Consider the following 18,352-nt stretch of genomic DNA (forward strand, 5'->3'; position numbering starts at 1 on the left):
GGCTTTAAGGATAGTGGAGGATGGAAAGTGCTTAAAGTTCCGGGGGGCCAGTTTTAAGATGGGAGGAAAGACAGCATGTTTGTGTGCTGCTGGGAGGGACAGTGAAACCATGCCACTCAAACTGAAACTTGAACCCATGGGCCAGGACTCACACCCGGCCAAATCCAGACTGGGACTCGAACCCACGGTCCTTTAATTGAGATCCCACACCTGGCCTCAGCACTTAATGAAGCTCAGGTTCTAGATGTCCCCTTGCAGGAAGAATTCAGTGAAAGACAAAGTGACGGGTAAGAAATAGATTTATCTAGAGAGAAACACACCCCACAGACAGAACGTGGGCCGTCTCAGAAGGTGACAGGCCCTGGAAATTTTGGAGTTGTGAGTTTTTTATGGACTGGGGCTAATGAATGGGAGGATTAGTCCAGCTATTTCTAGGAAGGGGCAGGGATTGCCAGGAATTGCACCACAGCCCACTTTTTGACCTTTTATCATTGGCCCTGAAACTGTCATGGAGCTGGTGGGTGTGTCGTTTAGCTCATGTATTACAGTGAGTGAATAATGAGACTCAGGTCTACTGGAAGTCGAGTCTCCAGCCATCTTGGCTCTAGTTGGTTCTAGTTTGTCATGTCCTATGGCAGTGTCTTTCTTTTAAAGGTTGCCCCCTGCCCCTTCCCTTCTATTTCAATAGCAGGGAAAATGGATGAGGGAAGAAACTTAGGACTCTGGCCCTTGAGGAAGTGAGAAAGGGCGCAGCCAGGGTACACCCTTGGCTGGACTAGAAGAAGGGCCAGTTCATTCTGGTAGAAGAAAGAAAAGACATTGCTTCCAAGTTGCAAAAGCACTCTCCTGGTTTTTACATGTTAGCAGCTGTCCCACACAGCAGAAAACCTAAAAACAAGTCTTTAGTCTGCAGTCTGGTATTGATGTAGATGATATGGCTTCCTTCATGGACCCTCATAAAGAACTGGAAAAATACTGGTGATATTTGTTCTACATGGGTGGGGAAAAGGGGACAGGAGAGTCCAGGAAAGATGACCAGTTTTGACAATTCTTGGGAAGAAAGAGGAGCCCTGTGGCTGGAGCAGCTGTGATACTTGGTTTATAATAAATATGGATTTGGTCTTTATCCCGGAGTCTGGCACAGAGCTCCTAAAACCTTTGGAACTTCCAGTGAAGAGAGTAATAAGGGTGTCTTTTGTAATGAGGTGGCTTTGCGAAGCATCTCGGTAATCTGAGGATAGGGGCTGGGTGCCAGGGGCCCCAAGAGGTGATTAGAGGTTTAGAACTTCCAGATCTACAGGAAGGGGAGAGGGGTTGGAGGTTGGATTAGTCACCAAAGTTTGATGATTTAATCAGTCATGGCTATGAAATGAAGCCTCCATAATAACCCCCAAAGGACAGGGCTTGGAGAACTTCCAGGTTGGTGAACACTTGGAGATTTGGGGAGAGCAGTGCCAAGAGAGGGCATGGAAACTCCCTGCCCCTTCCCCAACCCTTGCCCTGTGCCTCTCTTCCGTCTGGCTGTTCCCCAATTACATCATTTTATAAGAAACCTATAATCCAGTAAATAAAACGTGTATCTGAGTTCTGTGAGTCACTCATTGAACCCAAGGAAGGGGCTGTTGGATCTGTAGCCAGTTGGTCAGACACACAGGTGACAATCTGGACTTGAAATTGGCATCTGAAGGGGTAGGGGTTGGGGGCAGTCTTGTAGGACCCAACCCTTAACCTGTGTAATCTGATGCTGTCTCTGGGTAGACAGTGTCAGGGCTGAGTTGAATTGTGATGTCTGAGAATTGCTTGGGGGGAGGAAAAAAACCCAAACCACAACACTGGAATTGGGTGCAGAATCATTATCTGCTGTGACAGGGAGGGGATAGGGAGGCTGGAGGAGGGGTTGGGCCACAGCCTGAAGAGCACCCCAGGTGAGGCCTGTGGGGTATTAACACCATTCTGTAGGGAAAAAGAACACAGCACTGGCTGATACCTGGAAGCCGGTACACACCAGGGTGCGCAGCAGGTTTCTTTTCAAAGTTCAGAATTGGGCAAAAGAAAATCAAGATGGGAAGGAAGAGTTTTTAGGGTCATGGAAACTTCAAGCTTGAGCTGAGTGGTATTTGCTCGGGTGAATGCATTTGTAAAAAAAATCTACTGAGGCTGCTTTTAAACTCTGTGTCATTTATGTAAAATAAATCTCAATAAAAGAAAAAGTGAGTGGGGACTTGCCTGGCGGTCCAGTGGCTGAGAATCTGCACTTCCATTGCTGGGAGCATGGGTTCCATCCCTGGTGGGGGGCTAGGATCCCACGTGCCACAGGGCTAGGTCTAGGAGCTGGACTTTGACGGAAATACAGGTGGGAATCATGGCAGGGTTTTGAGCAAGGGAAGGGCCCGGTCATGTCTTGGATGGTGGCCCCAACCCCTGACTGGCCCTCGAACCCCAGTAATCCCCCAGCCCTTTCTGGACCCACTTTTCCCCACCCTGTCCTCTTACAGGCATGGAGGCAAAACCAAAGTAGGAGGGGGAAGTTGCCAAAATCACCGTGAAACCAAGTCCCTCGGGAGCAGAGCCCTCTGACTCATGCCTGCAGCCCCCACGCCGGTGCAGGGCAGTCAGGAAGTGGTGATGGTGTGAGGGGGTGAGCAAAGACTGCTGGAAGCGGGGCGTCGGGACCCATGCTCCACAGTGAATGGCAGCAGAGTGGCGGGGGCAGATCCGAGCATTCAGAACGGCAGTGCTCTCCCGTGCTTTTAGTGCCTTAGGCAAAAAGCCCCTTCTCACCAGTGCCTACCTTGTCGCAGGAGAAACCAAGCCATAGAAGGTGCGGCGCTTCCGGCCACCCCAGGTAGGCAGTGTGTTCATTCAGTGGTAACTCACTGAGGCCCAGCATATGCAGGCCCTCGACAATGAAGACACAATATAGAGAGCAAAAATGAAAGGAGGGTATAATGATCCCTAAATGAATGAGCTGGCTGGCTAAGCGCTGGGCCTTCAGAGCCAGGCCATCTGGGTCAAATCCCAGCTTTGCCATCTCCTTGCTGCGGGTTCAGGTAGGGTTCTTAATCTCTGTGCCTCGGATTCCTCATCTGTATAATGGGGCCAGTAATACCACCTTCCTTCTGTAGAGATTTTGTGAGATCATTTATATAAAGGATTTAATGTGGGACTTGGCACAATAAATATTACTGTGATAGAGACAGGTTCAGGGGGTCTGTGGGAGCTTCAGAGAGGGCTTCCTGGCGGAGGGGACACGTAAGCTGGGGCCCAAAGGAGTTGGAAGGAGTTTGCCCAGTGAAGCCAAGTAGAACTAGGAAAGGGTGGTCCCAGTAAGGGATCTGGCAGCACTGAGGAGGGCTCACTGGAGGGGAGGGTGTTGGAAGTGTTCCTGTTTCCTCTGCCCCCCAGGTGGGCTGGTGTCCAGAGGAAGGGGCAGTGGGTGGGGCAAGCCCCAGTTTAGCTCTGGGGGCTGAGGGACGGGGCTGGCTGAGGACTTGCAGGGAAATCCAAAGATAGCTCAGCAGAGAAGGATGACTCGCAGCCCGGGCTTCCCCACAAGTCAAGGGAAGCGGGGATGAATCAGCCTCTCAAAGTGGAAGGCAGCGGCTGTGGGAAGTGAGATCCAGGTTCAGGATCCAAGGCCACTCTGTCTCTGACTCACCTCAAGCCAGGCTCAGTCTCAGGATGCACTGGGTGTGAAGCCAGACCCTTGAAGCCTTCCTCCTCTAGAAACTTCAGTCTCTGTATTTGTACAGTGGGGTGGGGCGGGGCAGGCAGAGGTGGTGGTGACTTACAAAATGGGACCGCAGAGCTGGGCATACAGGAGGACCTCCATAAGCGCCAGCCCCCTTCCCATTTCCTGGCCAAGTCCTAGCAGATACGAGAAATGAGTACAGGGGATAGTTTGGGGTTCCCGTTACTCTCCTGATGGACGAGTTGTCATCTGGGTTCTGGTGGGCTATGATTAGAGGGGGGCAGAGGAAAGAGCAGCCATATACTGATTGTGTCTGAAAATCAATAGCACTGATAAAAATGATTAAGTTATCTCTCATGAATTCTTACTAAATGCCCAACCCTCTGTGCCCCTCCCTGTGGGAAGGTGACCCCATCTCACAGGTGAAGTGAAATGTTTGGAGAGATGAAGCCACTTGCCCGAAGTCACACAACCAGTGGATGGCAGATCCAGGGTTTGAACCCCAATCTGTCTGAATTCAAAGCCCTTGCTCTTAGCCTAAGATCTGGGCTGGGGCAGGGGTAGGGACAGTGTTGAGGACTCTTCAGCTTACAGACCTGGGGAGGATACTTCTCGGAGCCTTCCTTTATAGTTGCAGAAGCTGGTTCAGCTGGGCTTCCTCGGCGACTCAGGAGGTAAAGAATCTGCCTGTAATGCGGGAGACTCAGGTTTGATCCCTGGGTCGGGAAGATCCCTGGGAGGAGGGCACAGCAACCCTCTGCAGTGTTTTTGCCTGGAGAATCCCTGTGGACAGAGGAGCCTGGAGGGCTACAGTCCATAGAGTCGCAAAGAGCCAAACAACTGTAGCGACTGAGCACGCAAGCAGGTTCAGACAGGGAAAGGGCCTTCCACTGGCTGACCTGCCTGTTTGGAGTGTGGGTGTGTTTAGAAAGAAACAACAACTTCTGGCTTTGTTTAACATTTATTGCAAAGTATAAGAGCAGAGACTGGTGGGCTGCACCCTGGCCCCTCCCATCTTCTCCCACCAGATAGTTCTCTGCACCTCTGGAGAAACAGTGTCCTCCTCGCTCTACCACCAGGGAGCGCTGCCTCCTGCCTCGTCCCGGCTTCGGGCCTGGTTCCTTTAGCTCTGCCGGCCGGCCGGCGGGTCACTGAGGCAGCCCTGGATCCTGGACCCTGGGCCTCTGGGACCCAGGAGTCCCGGCCCCCAAGCACCTCCACGTCCAACTGAAAGCTGGTGGCCATCTACAGCAGCAGAGTGAGGATGTTTTTGTCGAGGGTATGTGGGGCAGGGGTGACCGTTTTCCCATTTGGGGCCTTGGTGGGGGGTGGGCCACGGCCTCCCTCCTTAATCCAGCATCCCCTCCGGCATCCTTCAGCATCCACCATCCAAGGTGGGGCCCCCAGCAGTCCTCACACTTAGGGGGGGCTTTATATGTGCGGCTGGGTCAGGAGTAGCAGAGAGAATGTCCTTGACCTCAATCCTGGGGAAGGGTAGCCTGGTTCTTCCCAGATGGGTCCTGGGGAGACGAACAGAGAGTTGGATAGAAAGGCAGGCCAGACACCAGAGGAAGAGACAAACCAAGCAAAGAAAGAGGGCGGGGGCCGGTCCAGCCCCAAACTTGGTGTTCCTCACTGCAGGCAGAGCCAGAGCAGAAGAGATCGGGTGGCCTCAACTCCAGCCCCTCCGTCCCCCTCCCCTTTAGCCACATGGGGTGCTGGCCACAGGGCACCCTTCCCCCAGGAGGTTCTCTTGCCCAAGTCCCAGCCCCCTCACCAGCTACGTGGCCTCCTGGCTTGGTTCTGGAAGCTGCTGCGGCCCCAGCGCAGCGCTGAGCAACTCGCTCAGGGTGTCCAGCCTCCCTGCTAGTGCGTCAATCTGCTTCTCCAGGGCCTGGTGAGAGCTGCTCAGACGGAGCTGCAGGTCGCACAGGATCATGTGCATCTGGGCAGAGGTCAGAGGAATCAGGGGGCTGGGGGAGACTCCCTGCCCTGCCCTGCAGAGTAAGGCAGTGGAACCAGCATTTCCTAAGTCCTTACAGGCCCAGGAGATTATCCTCAATAATAACAGTTACCATTTATCAACCACCTGCCCAGCGACTGGGCCACGTGATCCTCATATGCAGTTTAAAATCCTCCTAAAAGTGTGGGAATGGGAATCCTGTTTCCATTTTTAACAGCTGAGGAAACAGGCCTGGAGAAGATAAGTTGACATGCCCAAGGCAGCGCCCGGATCAGGGTGACCCGAGAACGTAGTGGGTGCTCACTTAGATCTTTGTGGCCTTGATGGCCGCCTGACTTTAAAACCCACAGAGCGCTTTCTCTGCCTTCTCAAACTAGGATTCACAGCTTCGTCCTTCAGGGCGTGGGAGCTTTCTATGAAAACTCTTGACTTCCGCGTTTGGGGCCAGGTGGCTAATCTTAGAAATCACGACCTGCCAATTCCGGCAGATCTAGGCCACTGCCATGCAGTTTAGGGGCCCGGCACCTGCGGCTGTGTTTACCATGGCATCAGGGCCCAGGGCCACTGTTTGAGTTGTCGCGGGCTAATGAGAAAAAAGCAAAGGCTACCGGATAAGCAAGAGGAGCTGCTAACCAAGCCAGTGGGGCGCGACATCACTGACCCTGAGCACTTCAGAGTCAAGGAGACCCAGCAGAAGGAGGGCAAGCCCTCGACCAGGCAAGCCTGCCCGGCGCTCCTGGCCACCTTCCTCCTCTTCACAGCAGCAGCACAGATTGAGTTTTCCCGGAACAATGTCACTCGTCTGTATGTTGGTGCTGTTAATTCACATTTTATTGCTTTGCACTTTGTGTTTGAACTTTGTTTGTCAATTTGCTTTGGTTTTATGGTTGTATAAGAGTCATAGTTGAAAGGAATTTTATATCTACCCACATGTAGGGAACTTGATAATGGAAATAATTTCACATCAAACACTGGAGTTCTTTGCACAAGTAAGTTCCTTAAGCTTCAAAGGAAGCTGCACCTTTCACGAGAAGCTCTATTGCATCATTCACTTATTCATTTGTTTGTTCCTTCAACCACAAGAGCTTTCTTGAGTGCCCGTGTGTGCCAGCGTCCCTGATTCCAGGCCTAGAGCTCCTTACCAGCCACCCCTACCTCCCTCTTCTCCTAGACCCCCTCTCACAGGATCCCAGTACCTTGGAGATGTCCACCATAGAGTTCACTTGCTCCCGGAGCTTTCTGTGTTTCAGCCGCACCTGGCGGAACCTGGGGGTTAAAAAGAACAGCAAGGGGTGGGGGTCAGAGCGGCCTTAGCACAGGGGTGGGATGAGGGGAGGAGAGACTCACAAAGATAAGAATATAATGAGGAAAAGTTGCCAGAGAACTGAAGGGGTGGGAGTGAGTGGCTGCACCCATGAGCCCACCTCCCACATAGAGAACCAGGTAGCCAGACCCACAGGCACTCTGAAACATGCAGACGAAACCATCACACACACACAGAGTCACTGTGATGTCCAGGTGGGCATCTGTTTAGTGGGACCACACGCGGGCATCCTGACCTGGGTATGCATTCATACTCACACACGGACACACACACACACTCACACCCTGCAGAGAGGTGTAGACTCAGACAGGGCTGTACACGGCGTGTGCACACACAGAGGTCCTCACCTGTTGATGGCAGCCAGCAGCCGGCGCTGGTGCTTGCGGGCGGCTCCAGACTCCTTCCTGCGTGTATGTTTGTACAACATCCAGGACTCCTGCAGCACTCGGGCAGCTGACTCCCTCATCTGGGTGTGGGGGTCACATTGTCAGGGGAGATGGACTCCCTAGGGCTCTGGGAGGAGGGGCTGGGGGCTTGGACTGCTGGGTCTGAGAGAGGGTGTGTTCTGGGTGCTGGAGGCCCCCCTCACCTCTTTGGCATACTGAATATCCATCATGAAGTTGTGCACATGCTTCTCTGCCTTATTAAACTCCAGCTTCCGGGCCACCACGGCCACCAGCAGGGCTGTGCAGCAGACCCCCTGTGGGCACAGCAGGTGTTATGACACAGGGGCCCTGGGGCTCTGAGTGCCAGCTGTGTGCCACCAACTCTCTCTATCTCTCCTTGAATCCTCCCAACAGCCACAGCTGGCAGGCACCACCCTCCTAGTTGACAAACAAGCAAACCCACTGGGAGAGAACCAGGGTCCCAGAGGTCCCAGAGGTGGAACTGAGGTCAAAATCACACATCTGAGGTGTTTACACCTCACCATGTCCTGTTTTGTTAAGGGTGTGATCGGAGATGGGGGAGAAGGGCTGGTGCTGGGTGATGGGCAGACCTCAGGCTCCGGCAGGACCCCTGCCTCCCCACGTTCCAGTCGGCCATCAGGTCATCAGGGGTGTTCTTCCCCCTCCTCCCCACCCCTATAGACGCTGCCCAGCTCTGGCCACATCTTCTCCCTCCTGGGCAATTTCTAGCCTCCCCTTCACCCCACCCTGACCCAGCTGTGACCCTGACCCCCTCACCCTAATCTCCTTCTGGACTCCCACTGCCCCAAACTTCTTAGCCCGGCTCTCAGGGCCTGCTAAGGTCCAGGCCACTCCTTCTTCTCTGCCCAGCCTCCCTCTCAGGCAATTCATCCTTCACCTGCCTGAGCACCTTGTTCCAAACCCTCACTCTCATCCCTTCCTTCTCGAGGCCTCTGATCCATCAAGGCCCCATCAAATCCCGACTGCCCTGTACCACCTGCTCACTGTCCCTGAAGTTAGAATGAATCGTCTGAAGTCTGTTCCCATCCCATTCTGTTTCAGCTCTTGACCCTCGGAACAATTTACTAGCTACAGGGACCACTTGGGTTCCAAGCCCAGCTTGGAGCAAGTTATCTAATCTCAGTGCCTGAGCTTCTTATTTGTGCAATGTGCACGCCCTCACAGAATTACTCCAGGGATTCCGTCAGTTAGCACCTTGAGAGCAGAGCCTGGCAGAGTACAGACCCAATAAAAGTTAGCCATTATTATTTCATTGCACCTGGAACCTCTCGGCCGGGAGTAGGCTGTGAACTCTAGTGCAAAGCTAGTGCAAAACTCACCATGAGAGAGCCTTCTGTCTCAGGTTCTCCCTTTCTCAAATGAGGGAGGAGGTCCCAGGCAGCCCTGAGGGCCTCTGACCCTTTGGGAGTGTGTCCCTGGCTGCATCCCTGCCCCTCTTTCCTAGTCACAGAGACTCACCACTGTGTGTGTGTGTGTGTGTATGTGTGTGTGTGTGAGCCACATTTCCCTGCCACCCCATGCATCACCTGTGGACCCAGGACTCGGGGGTTCAGCATGTCCTTCCTGGGACAAATCAGGGCTGGGGGCTGTTGGCTTGAATTCCTGAGCTTGAAGGGAGCCAGATCTCATAGGGAGGTGGAGGCCAAGGCATTGGGTGCTGGGTCTACGAAGGGAAGGGGGTGGGTGTCTAGATTCAGAGGGAGGCTGACTCTGGGGTACAGGCTCGGGTCTAAGGCTTAGGGAGCCCTCTGTCTCATCCTTGAGGGCACAGGAGCTAGGATAGCAGACAGCCACATGCTTGGAACCAGCTACAATAACAGCTTCCCCATTGCCACCCCTGACCCATTTTCTGAGCCTTTCTTATGCTTGAGACCCTTTGTGTGCTGTGCTGTGCTATGCTCAGTTGCTTCAGTCATGACCAACTTTTTGCAACCTGTCAGGCTCCTCTGTCCATGGGATTCTTCAGGCAAGAATACTGGAGTGGGTTGCCATGCCCTTCTCCAGGGGATCTTCCTGACCCAGGGATCGAACTGGTGTCTCGTGTCTCCTGCATTGCAGGCAGATTCTTTACCCACTGAGCCACCTGGGAAGCCCTTTTGAGACCCTTTACATGGTTTAATTCATTTAGTCTTCTCAGAAGCTCCTTGAGCAGTACACTGGTATCATCATCCCCATTTTATAGATGAGAAAACTGAGGCCCAGAAAGATTATATGGCTGACTCCCAGCTAGGAAGTGGCAGAAACAGAATTTGAACTTGAGCAGCCCAAGCCCACAGGCAAGCTCCTGATATCTATATGCAATAGCCTTAATGGAGACTGGGAAACTGGATCCCTGGGTCCTGAAGGAACCTGGAGCTGGGAAACCAGGTACCCTGAGTCCTAGATGATTGAGAGGGTAAAGAGGGGAGAGAGCAAGATCCTGAGCCTTGGGGGAACTCAGGGCTGGATTCCTGAATTCTGGGAGGAAAAAGGGAAAAAGGACTGGGAGGTTCCCAAGGAGGATGAGGTCTGGGGTGCTAGATTCCAGAGAGAGTTAGGGCTTTAGGGGATGGATTCCTGGGATTTTCAAAGGAAATAGGGCTGGTGTCTGTGTTCTGAGCAAAGATCCATGTAGTCAGAGCTATGGTTTTTCCAGCAGTCATGTACAGATGTGAGAGCTGGATCATTAAGAAGGCTGAGAGCTAAGAATTGATGCTTTTGAACTGTGGTGCTGGAGAAGACTCGAGAGTCCCCTTGGACAGCAAGATCAAGCCAGTCAATCCTAAAGGAAATCAACTCTGAATATTCATTGGAAGGACTCTTGTTGAAGCTGAAGCTCCAATACTTTTGATCACTGGATGGGAAGAGCCAACTCATTGGAAAAGACCCTGATGCTAGGAGAGACTGTAGGCAATAGGAAAAGGGGACAACAGAGGATGAGATGGTCAGATAGCATCACCAACTCAATGGACATGAATTTGAGCAAACTCTAGGAGACAGTAGAGGACAGAAGAGCCTGGCATGCTACAGTCCATGGGGTTGCAAAGAGTTGGACATGACTTAGCATCTGAACAACAGCAACGACTGTGTCCTGGACAGGCAGTGAGGCTGTAGGGGTCCAGACACCCATGTTTCCTGGGGTGTCCCTGAGTGCTTCAGTTGGCTCCATGGTTTCCTGGGGCCCGGGGGATGAGCAGTGTGCAATACAGGAGTCCCTGAATGGATGTACTCACCATGACGCCAGTGCAGAGGCAGACAATCTTGCCCCACATGGTGCCTGGCACCACATCACCATAGCCAATGGTCAGGAATGTGATGGGGATCAGCCACAGTGTGTCTGAAAGGTGCCCAGTGGCATTCACGGCCTGCCTATAGGGGAAGAGCGGGTTAGTTCTGGGGTTCCTGTGGTGTTTGATACCCTCTTTCTTAGCACACACCCACACTCAAAAAAAGCACTCAAAGCTTGCCTGGCTTTGGCAAGCCTGCCTGGCCTCCTCTTTGCTGTGTGACCTAGACAAAATGCTCAACCACTGTGGGCTATGGGCTTTGAACCTGGATCCTGTCAATTCCAAAGCCCATTTGGTTTCAGCTAGGCTACCAGGGCTGCTGCATTTAATGTGGTTGAGGGGTTGAAAGGGGGAAGAAACCCAACCTGAAGTTCACTTGTCAGTCCCTGGCAGGGAACTGCCTCCACCCAGAGAAAGAGTGGGTTTTCTGATTTCCACAAAGATTCTATGTGGCCTAGAGGTGGCTCTGTCAGGACTAAAAAGATGGGACTCTAAAAAGGCTTGAGCGAGGGGATTCTCTTCTTTCCCCACACTTCATGGAAGGGGATATTTAGGTCTAGTCATAGAAAGGACTGAAAATCAGGATGTGTCTAACTCTGACCCATAGTTAGGCCAGAGCAAAGAAAGCATCATTCACCAGGGTCCCAGAAACCTCAAAACCACTAAGTTAGTGCCCTGAGGTGGGGACTGAATCTGTATGGTTAAGCCCCACCCCCTTCATCCCAAAGTACACTCAAGTTTGTGGACTTCGCCTTTCAGAGGCTCAGAGAGGAGAAATCTCAGGGCAGATGGTCCCATTCTCTACCTCCCCTCAAGAATCCTTGGCTCGATGTACTAAACTAGAGGTTCTCAAACTTGGGCCAGCATCAGAATCAACTGTTAAAAACAGATTGCTGGGTCCCGCCCCTTAGAGTCTTGGATTCCATAAATATGGGTGGGGCCTGCGAATTTGGATTTGCAACCAGTTCCCAGGAGATAGAGAGCATACTAAAAAGCAGAGACATTACTTTGCCAGCAAAGGTCCGTCTAGTTAAAGCTATGGTTTTTCCAGTGGTCATGTATGGATGTGAGAGCTGGACTATAAAGAAGGCTGAGTGCTGAAGAATTGAGGCTTTGAATTGTGATGTTGGAGAAGACTCTTGAGAGTCCCTTGGACTGCAAGGAGATCCAACCAGTCCATCCTAAAGAAATAAGTCCTGAATATTCATTGGAAGGACTGATGCTGAAGCTGAAACTCCAATATTTTGGCCACCTGATGCAAAGAACTGACTCATTGGAAAAGACCCCGATGCTGGGAAAGATTGAGGGCAGAAGGTGAAGGAGACGACAGAAGATGAGATGGTTGGATGGCATCACCGACTCAATGGACATAAGTTTGAGTAAACTCCAGGAGTTGGTGATGGACAGGGAGGCCTGGCGTGTTGCAGTCCATGGGGTCACAAAGAGTCGGACACAACTGAGCAACTGAACTAAATCCAGGAGATGCTGCTGGTCCCAGAACCACTGGCTAAGATTACCCCTAATTTTTTTTATCTGTAAGATAAATGGGGCTTCCCTGGTGGCTCAGTGGTAAAGAATCCACCTGCTAATGCAGGAGACGTGGGTTCAATTTCTGGATTGGGAAGATCCCTGGAGAAGGAAATAGCAACCTACTCTAGTATTCTTGCCTGGGAAATCCCAGGGACAGAGGAGGCTGACAGTCTACAGTCCATGGGGTCGCAAAGAGTCAGACAGGACTTGGTGACTAAAACAACAACAAAGATAAGTGGAGGCCCTGATGGGGTACAGTTCCAGCATCAGGTCAGAGTCCAGCAGGCAGCTGGGAATTTCTTCCAGGGCAGCCCTGGGGTGGTTAGGAGCACCTACCAGTGCATCTGTGCTTATTTGGAAAGGCAGAAAGTCTCCTTCCTTCAAAGCAGGTGCAACCCTTGGCCAGCCAGGCCCCAGGGCCTGCATTATACCTGGATTCCGGAGGCAGGAGAGATTTGAGGCAGGAAGGGCGGGGCTTCCTAGGGTATATGTGTGTTGGGAGGTTGGGGTGGGGGAGACAGGAGGCTGCAAGTGGACGAAAGGCTTTGGGGCTGGTCTGTCTCGGTTCTTCCCACCCCGCTGCATAAGAGTGTGGACAGATAGCTTTCTCCACGGCTTGGTCCCGGGGAGTCCTGATCTGCACCACCCTGCAGGGCAAGCGTGGTTGTAAGCGGCTCCTCCAGAGGCTTCAGGTACCCTCCATCCCCACCCGCCCTGGCACCCTCACCTCTCGGCTACCGACAGCACCCAGGCGGTGGTGAGCCAGAGGCCAAGCGTGAGGCAGAGCAGCAGGCGGCCGGGGTGCGTGTTCATGTACAGCTTGGCCACGAACCAGTGGCGGAAGCGGACCTGGTTGAGCGCGCCGATGCTGCGGTAGGAGGCGTTGAGCAGGACGCCGCTGCGCAGGAGCAGGGCGCGGGGCACCAGGTACAGGCGCAGCAGCATGGCCAGCGACAGCAGCGCCTCCCCCTGGTCCAGGAAGCTGGGCCAGGACTGCGTGGCCGCGGTCTTCGGGAACCCCGAGCTCAGCACGCACGGCGGACCCGGCACCGGCGGCGGGTGCAGCCCGCACACCACCAGCTCCAGCACGATCTGCGCCACCTGCCGCCCGGTCAGCGCCACGCGCCAGTCCCGGAGCCCGTTGTCCGTCATGAACAGCTGCGGGGAGGAGGACGGACGGAGAAGGAGGGAGTCACGCGAAGGTCAGGCGCCCGCTCCCCAGCCTGCGCGAGGAGATAAGGGGGGCGCACCCGCGGGGCCGCAGAGGAGGCAGATAGCGCAGGGCCTGGGGCCGGGAAGGGTGGGGAAGGGACACGGCAGGACCAGAGGAAGACATCTCTCCGCCTTCACTCTTGTGTTCCGTGCAGCCTACTTCCAGAACCTCCAGCCCAGGAACACTTATTGAGTGCCTACTGTGTGCCCGACGTTGAGATATGTTGGGGATATGGGTGAACAGGACAAAAACGCCTTCCTCCCTGGAGCCTACATTCTACATCCACGGAGCCAGGCCTTACTCCTGTCTCTGGGGACCCAGCAGTGTAACGGGCATCATCCCATTACAGTGACAATAGCCAACACGTGCGGGGCACCTGGGGGGTGCCCGGCATTGCGGTATCCTCTTTGGTGTTGTGACTCCCGGAATGCTCACAAGACAGTGAGAATGAAGGTATTCCTACTCCCACTTTATAGATGTGGAAACTGAGGCCCAGGGCGCTCAGGTGCAGCTGCACAGCTGGGCTATGAAATCAGGCCGCTTAACTACTTGAATGACTGCTATGAATGATAAGGTCTACTTCTTACTGAGCTTGTCTTGTATGCCAGTCTCTGCAAGGGGCATACCACATTCGGCCAATAACCTCCGTTTTATACGCCAAGTGGTGGGGCAAGGATCTAGGGGTATGGAAGATGGGAGGAGAGGGGAAGGGGTGGGTGTGGAGCCCAGTGTGGATTGAGACATGCGATGGGAGGGGGGATCCATGTGGGGGAGAGGGCGCCCTTCCATGTGATGGGAAGGGCGCCTGGATCTGGGGGTCATTGGCACAGAGGTGGGGAGCTCAGGCATGGGGAAGGACTTCAGGCACATAACTAGGATCTGAGTTGTTGGGACCGGAATAGGTGGGGGCCCAAGGGTTGAAGAAGGGAGATCTGGGAGGCTGGGCCTGGTGTGAGGTAGCCTGGAGCTAGAGTGGACAGAGAGGCCTGGGGGTGGGAACTCTCGGCACCTACAGGTGTGCCTGCCAGGTGAGTCAGAGGGCAGCAGGTGGAGGAAGGTCAGGGCTGCTCCGGGAGGCTCTGTCTGTTGTCCACGGTTCATCCCCTCCAGGTAGATCAGGGCGTGGATGCATCTCAGGGTGGAGGAAGCTCATTACTCAGCTCAGCAGGCTGGAAAGTGTGAGCTGACAGGGCGTGGTGGGGGCTTAGGGGAGCAAGAAGGGGCTGGGGGTGGGGCCTGCCCTACCTGGACCTCTTTGGCGTGAAAGGCCACGATAAGGGAGAGGAGCAGGAACGTGGAAATGCTGATCATGCATTTAACCAGGAACAGGTAGAGCACCCACTGTTGGGAGGGAGAGAGAAAGGGGTGAGATCCTAGGTCTCCACCTGCTCTGCCCCCTCTACCCTCCTCCCAAACCACCATCCCTTCTCCCTTCCCACTGATTCCTAGCCTCCTAACCCCACGTCCAGTCCAGCCCTCTACTGATGCCTCCAGGTCTGAGGAAGCCTCAAAACTGTCATCGGGTCCCCAAGGAGAGCACCCTCTTCCTTCCTAAGGGGACAGCCCTGGCCCAGATGCAGGGTTCACCCTCCTCCTCAGCCTCTCCTAAGACCACACCCCTGAGAGAAGACCTCAAAATGCACATTCCTTCCTAACTGCCGCATATGGATCCCCATCGAAAATAGTTCTCAGTTGGCGGAGGGGTGTCTAGAAACAGATATTTAGCCTCTAAAGAGTGTCCCTCCTCTTCCCTTCCTCCCCAGCTGGTCTCTGCCCTAGAAAGCAACTTCAAGTCTCCCCCCACCCCAGCAACCCAATTCCTAAGGAGCCTAGAAACTGGTACTCAGTCCCCAAGGAATGAATGACACCCTCCCTTGCCCTCATTCAGGAGCTGGGTCCCTGAGACCCCAGCCCCAGCTCTGAGAAAGGCCTCCAGTCCTGCCCAGAATGGCCTTTCTCCCCCCTCCCTCCTGCCCTCTCTCCTGGCTCCAAGCCCAGGGCAGATCTGGCCGGAAGCACATGGCCTCCAGAAACCAGGGGAAGTTTTTTTCCCTCTCTTTGTGCGTCTATACCTTGGAGGAATCTAGAATTCTTAAGGGAGAGATTTAGAGGGGAATGGGACTGCTGGATTCCCTAGGAGGGGGTGCCTGCCTGGAAGGTGGTGTCGGGGGAAAGGGCCACCTGGGCGCCCGCAATGAGCTCAGCACCTGTTTCTTCTAGAACACTGCCAGCTCTCCCCGCCGGCCAGGGCCCCACCTCTGTGCAGGGGAAAAGGGCCAGTTTCCTGCCCCGGGGGGCCTCCCCCCCCAACCCTCCCCGAACAATGGTGCTGTTGTCCCTAGCCCTCCCCCACCCCCTCATCCTTCTACGGCTCCCCAGTTCCCTCTCCCTTTCTTTAGTTTGTCTCAACCAGCACCCCACCTGGCCCAGCCCTCTCCCAGCTCTGTCGTCCGCTTCTCTGGTGGTCCTCTCTCCTTTGCAATTCCTTTTGCCCCGAATCCTGCACCCCCTTGTCTGTCTGTAGCACGCTGTCTCTCACTGCATCTTTGCCTTGGTCTCTCTCTATGTCTTTCTGTGTATCTCTGCCTCTGTGTGTTTGTGCGTGTGTTGAGTCGCTTCAGTCGTGTCCGACTCTGTGTGACCCTTTGGACTGTAGCCCGCCAGGCTCCTCTGTCCACGGGATTCTCCAGGCAAGAATACTGGAATGGATTGCCATGCCCTCCTCCAGGGTATCTTCCCAACCCAGGGATGAAAACAGTGTCTCTTATGTCTCCTGCATTGGCAGGCGGGTTCTTTACCACTAGCACCACCTGGGTAGCCTCTCTGTACCCCTCACCACCCTCCCTCTCCTGCCCGGCTGCATCGGTCACGTTCCCCTGTCTCAGTGGGCTCTGGCCCCTGCCTCTCCTCCAGCCCCTCCCTGCTACCAGCAGGTGTCTGGATCCCTGCAGAATGAATTCATTAGACTGTGATGGATTGTGATGGAGGTGGGGAGGGGACATGGGTATTGTCAAGGTGGTCATAGAAAGGGGGCTGAGGATGACCCTTCGGGTCATCTATTTCAACCCTCACCCCCAATTTCCAGTTGACAAAACGGGCCCAGAGAGCTGCAGCAGATGCCAGAGTCGCCCTGCTGGAGGCAGCAGCCTGGTGGGCAGTGGAGGGAAGCAGGGGGAGGTGAGAGGGTAGAGAGACTGGATGGTGAAGGAAAGACCCCCGACCCATAGCATCTGCCCCCTTAGCCTCACCTCCCCTGCTGGGCGGGGTGCTGAAGCCTGGGAGCGGCGGGTCAGCTGGGCCATGCTTCCTGTTGGCCTGGGCTTCGGCGGCCCCACCCCCTCAGTGCCCGCTGCCCTCACCCGGCCAGAGGAAGCCAGTCTGCCCCGACCCTCCGTGGGGCTCCTGGGTACTTCAAAGCTGCCTGCCTCTCCCACTCCCAAATCCAAGCCTGAGCCTTGTCCCCGGGAATGCCCCCACCTCAACCCTCAAATCGAGGGCCCCCCGACGAGCCCAGTTCCACACCCCTTACCCCAGACAGATCTGCAGCCCCTCCTTTCCTGTTGAGCAATTCCGTCCCGTCCTGCAGCTGCCAGTTCTGACCCATGTCCTTCATCTGCCCCCATCATAGCCCGGACCCGGGCTGGAATGTGCTGGAAGCCTGCTCAGACCTGTCCCGGCCCCACCTGTCCTTTCCTTCCCTACGCACACTATCCTCAAAGTCAGCCCCTCTTCCCCTACACACACTCTAAGGTGCCCTCCCCTTCAAACCCAGGAGCCCAGGCCCCCAGCCTCTCCTCCCCGGGACCCAGGAGCTCAGCCTGCGAGAAACCTACCTCTCCCTTATTTCTCAGACTAAATAGATTCTGAGGAAGCTGAGCTTCTCAAGGATGGAGATGAATTGACGGGGGGTGGGGGGGGGGATGCTTCTCCCCCCCCACCAACCCCCCCCTCCCCAACCCCAGCCAGTTTTTTCTGTCTCTGCCCTTTGCCTCTGAGATACTGGGCAAACATTTGAGTTCAGATAAGGACCAAGGAGCCTCCACCTAGTGGAAGTCAGCCTTTCTCCTCACCCTCCCTACACTGAACCTGGGGCTACCCCTCCCCTAATCTGCTCTTGGGAGACTCCAGTATCTGACCAGCCACCCCTTGGACCTCCAACTGTCTGACTGCAGTATCTTCAAATTGACACCCTGTGACCCCTCTTCCCTTCCTTTTGCAGAGGGGACCCCCTACCATTTCCCTCCCTGCATCCCAGGAGTCCAGCGCTCAACCTCCTCCACTCTTAGACCCGGGGGTCCCCGGCCCCACCTCCCTCTGACCCTGGAGTCTCAGCCCCCAGCGCCTCCTCCTCCCTTAGACCCAGGAGTCCTGGCCCCCAGCCCCTCCTCCTTCAAGACTAGAAGTCTCTGCCTCTACCCTCCACTCACCGGGCACCCCCCGAACCACAGCATCTCCGCATGCAGGACCATGAGTCCAATGCCAGTTCCTGCCAGTGCCAGTGTCCAGCCGGCCAGACTCTTCTCCTGCTCCAGCAGGCGCTTTCGCCGCCGCAGGGCCCCCAAGCCCGGCACCAGCTCCCCGCCCATGGCTCCCGGGGTCTTGGGGCCCAGCCAGTTTCCTGCCCAGGGTCCCCCACCTCGCAGCACGCAAAGGGCAGCCACAGTGGCTTGAGGCCCCCGGCCCGCTCTGCTCCCTCGCTCTGGGCTTGTGCTTTGAGGCACAGCAGAGTCTGTGCCCTCTGGGAGGTGGTGACTGCTGGGCAGGGCGGGGAGGTGCTGGGGAGGCCCCCGGGCAGAGGGGAGGCTCCCCAACCCCCCTTCTCAGACTAAGGAGGAGCGGGGGTGTGTCTTAGGGCAGAGCAAGGAAGAGGCGTGCGTCCACGTGGATTAAGACACACACACACCAACACACAATGGGCTTTGTCACACACAACGGTC

At 55.0% G+C, this 18,352-nt stretch overlaps 1 protein-coding gene and 1 long non-coding RNA gene across 5 annotated transcripts; both read right to left on the reverse strand.

The window, feature by feature from the left end:
• Positions 1-2,791: 2,791 nt before the first annotated feature.
• Positions 2,792-4,378, reverse strand: LOC147353987 (uncharacterized). The gene is made up of 3 exons (XR_015146152.1): positions 4,288-4,378; positions 3,659-3,738; positions 2,792-2,899 (listed from the first exon to the last, which is right to left on the reverse strand). It is a non-coding gene; the product is annotated as an uncharacterized LOC147353987 (long non-coding RNA).
• A 255-nt stretch (positions 4,379-4,633) lies between these two features.
• On the reverse strand, positions 4,634-18,145 carry KCNN4 (potassium calcium-activated channel subfamily N member 4). 4 transcript variants are annotated; one of them, XM_086352938.1, is made up of 9 exons: positions 17,843-18,145; positions 14,661-14,756; positions 12,930-13,360; positions 10,619-10,754; positions 7,568-7,678; positions 7,326-7,444; positions 6,851-6,920; positions 5,469-5,636; positions 4,634-5,211 (listed from the first exon to the last, which is right to left on the reverse strand). In XM_086352938.1, the coding sequence occupies exons 1-8, from the start codon at positions 17,999-18,001 to the stop codon at positions 5,472-5,474; spliced, it is 1,287 nt and encodes a 428-aa protein (XP_086209064.1). In that variant the 5' UTR covers positions 18,002-18,145; the 3' UTR covers positions 4,634-5,211; positions 5,469-5,471. The 4 variants fall into 4 exon arrangements, with proteins under 4 accessions (XP_086209064.1, XP_086209065.1, XP_086209067.1 ...); XM_086352939.1 differs by lacking the exon at positions 17,843-18,145 and adding an exon at positions 16,945-17,071; XM_086352941.1 differs by lacking the exons at positions 10,619-10,754; positions 12,930-13,360.
• Positions 18,146-18,352: the final 207 nt, after the last annotated feature.

Source organism: Bos grunniens, chromosome 18 (assembly GCF_055505025.1).
Source record: "Bos grunniens cultivar Pamir isolate PY7600 chromosome 18, Bosgru_T2T1.0, whole genome shotgun sequence".
NCBI lineage: Eukaryota > Metazoa > Chordata > Mammalia > Artiodactyla > Bovidae > Bos > Bos grunniens.

Coding starts and splice junctions, on each gene's coding strand:
- KCNN4 (XM_086352938.1), bottom strand. CDS start 18,001: ATGGGCGGGGAGCTGGTGCCGGGCTTGGGGGCCCTGCGGCGGCGAAAG. Junction 13,361..14,660: donor TTCACGCCAAAGAGGTCCAG/GTAGGGCAGGCC, acceptor TCCTCCCCGCAG/CTGTTCATGACGGACAACGG. Junction 5,637..6,850: donor CTATGGTGGACATCTCCAAG/GTACTGGGATCC, acceptor ACCTCTGCCCAG/ATGCACATGATCCTGTGCGA.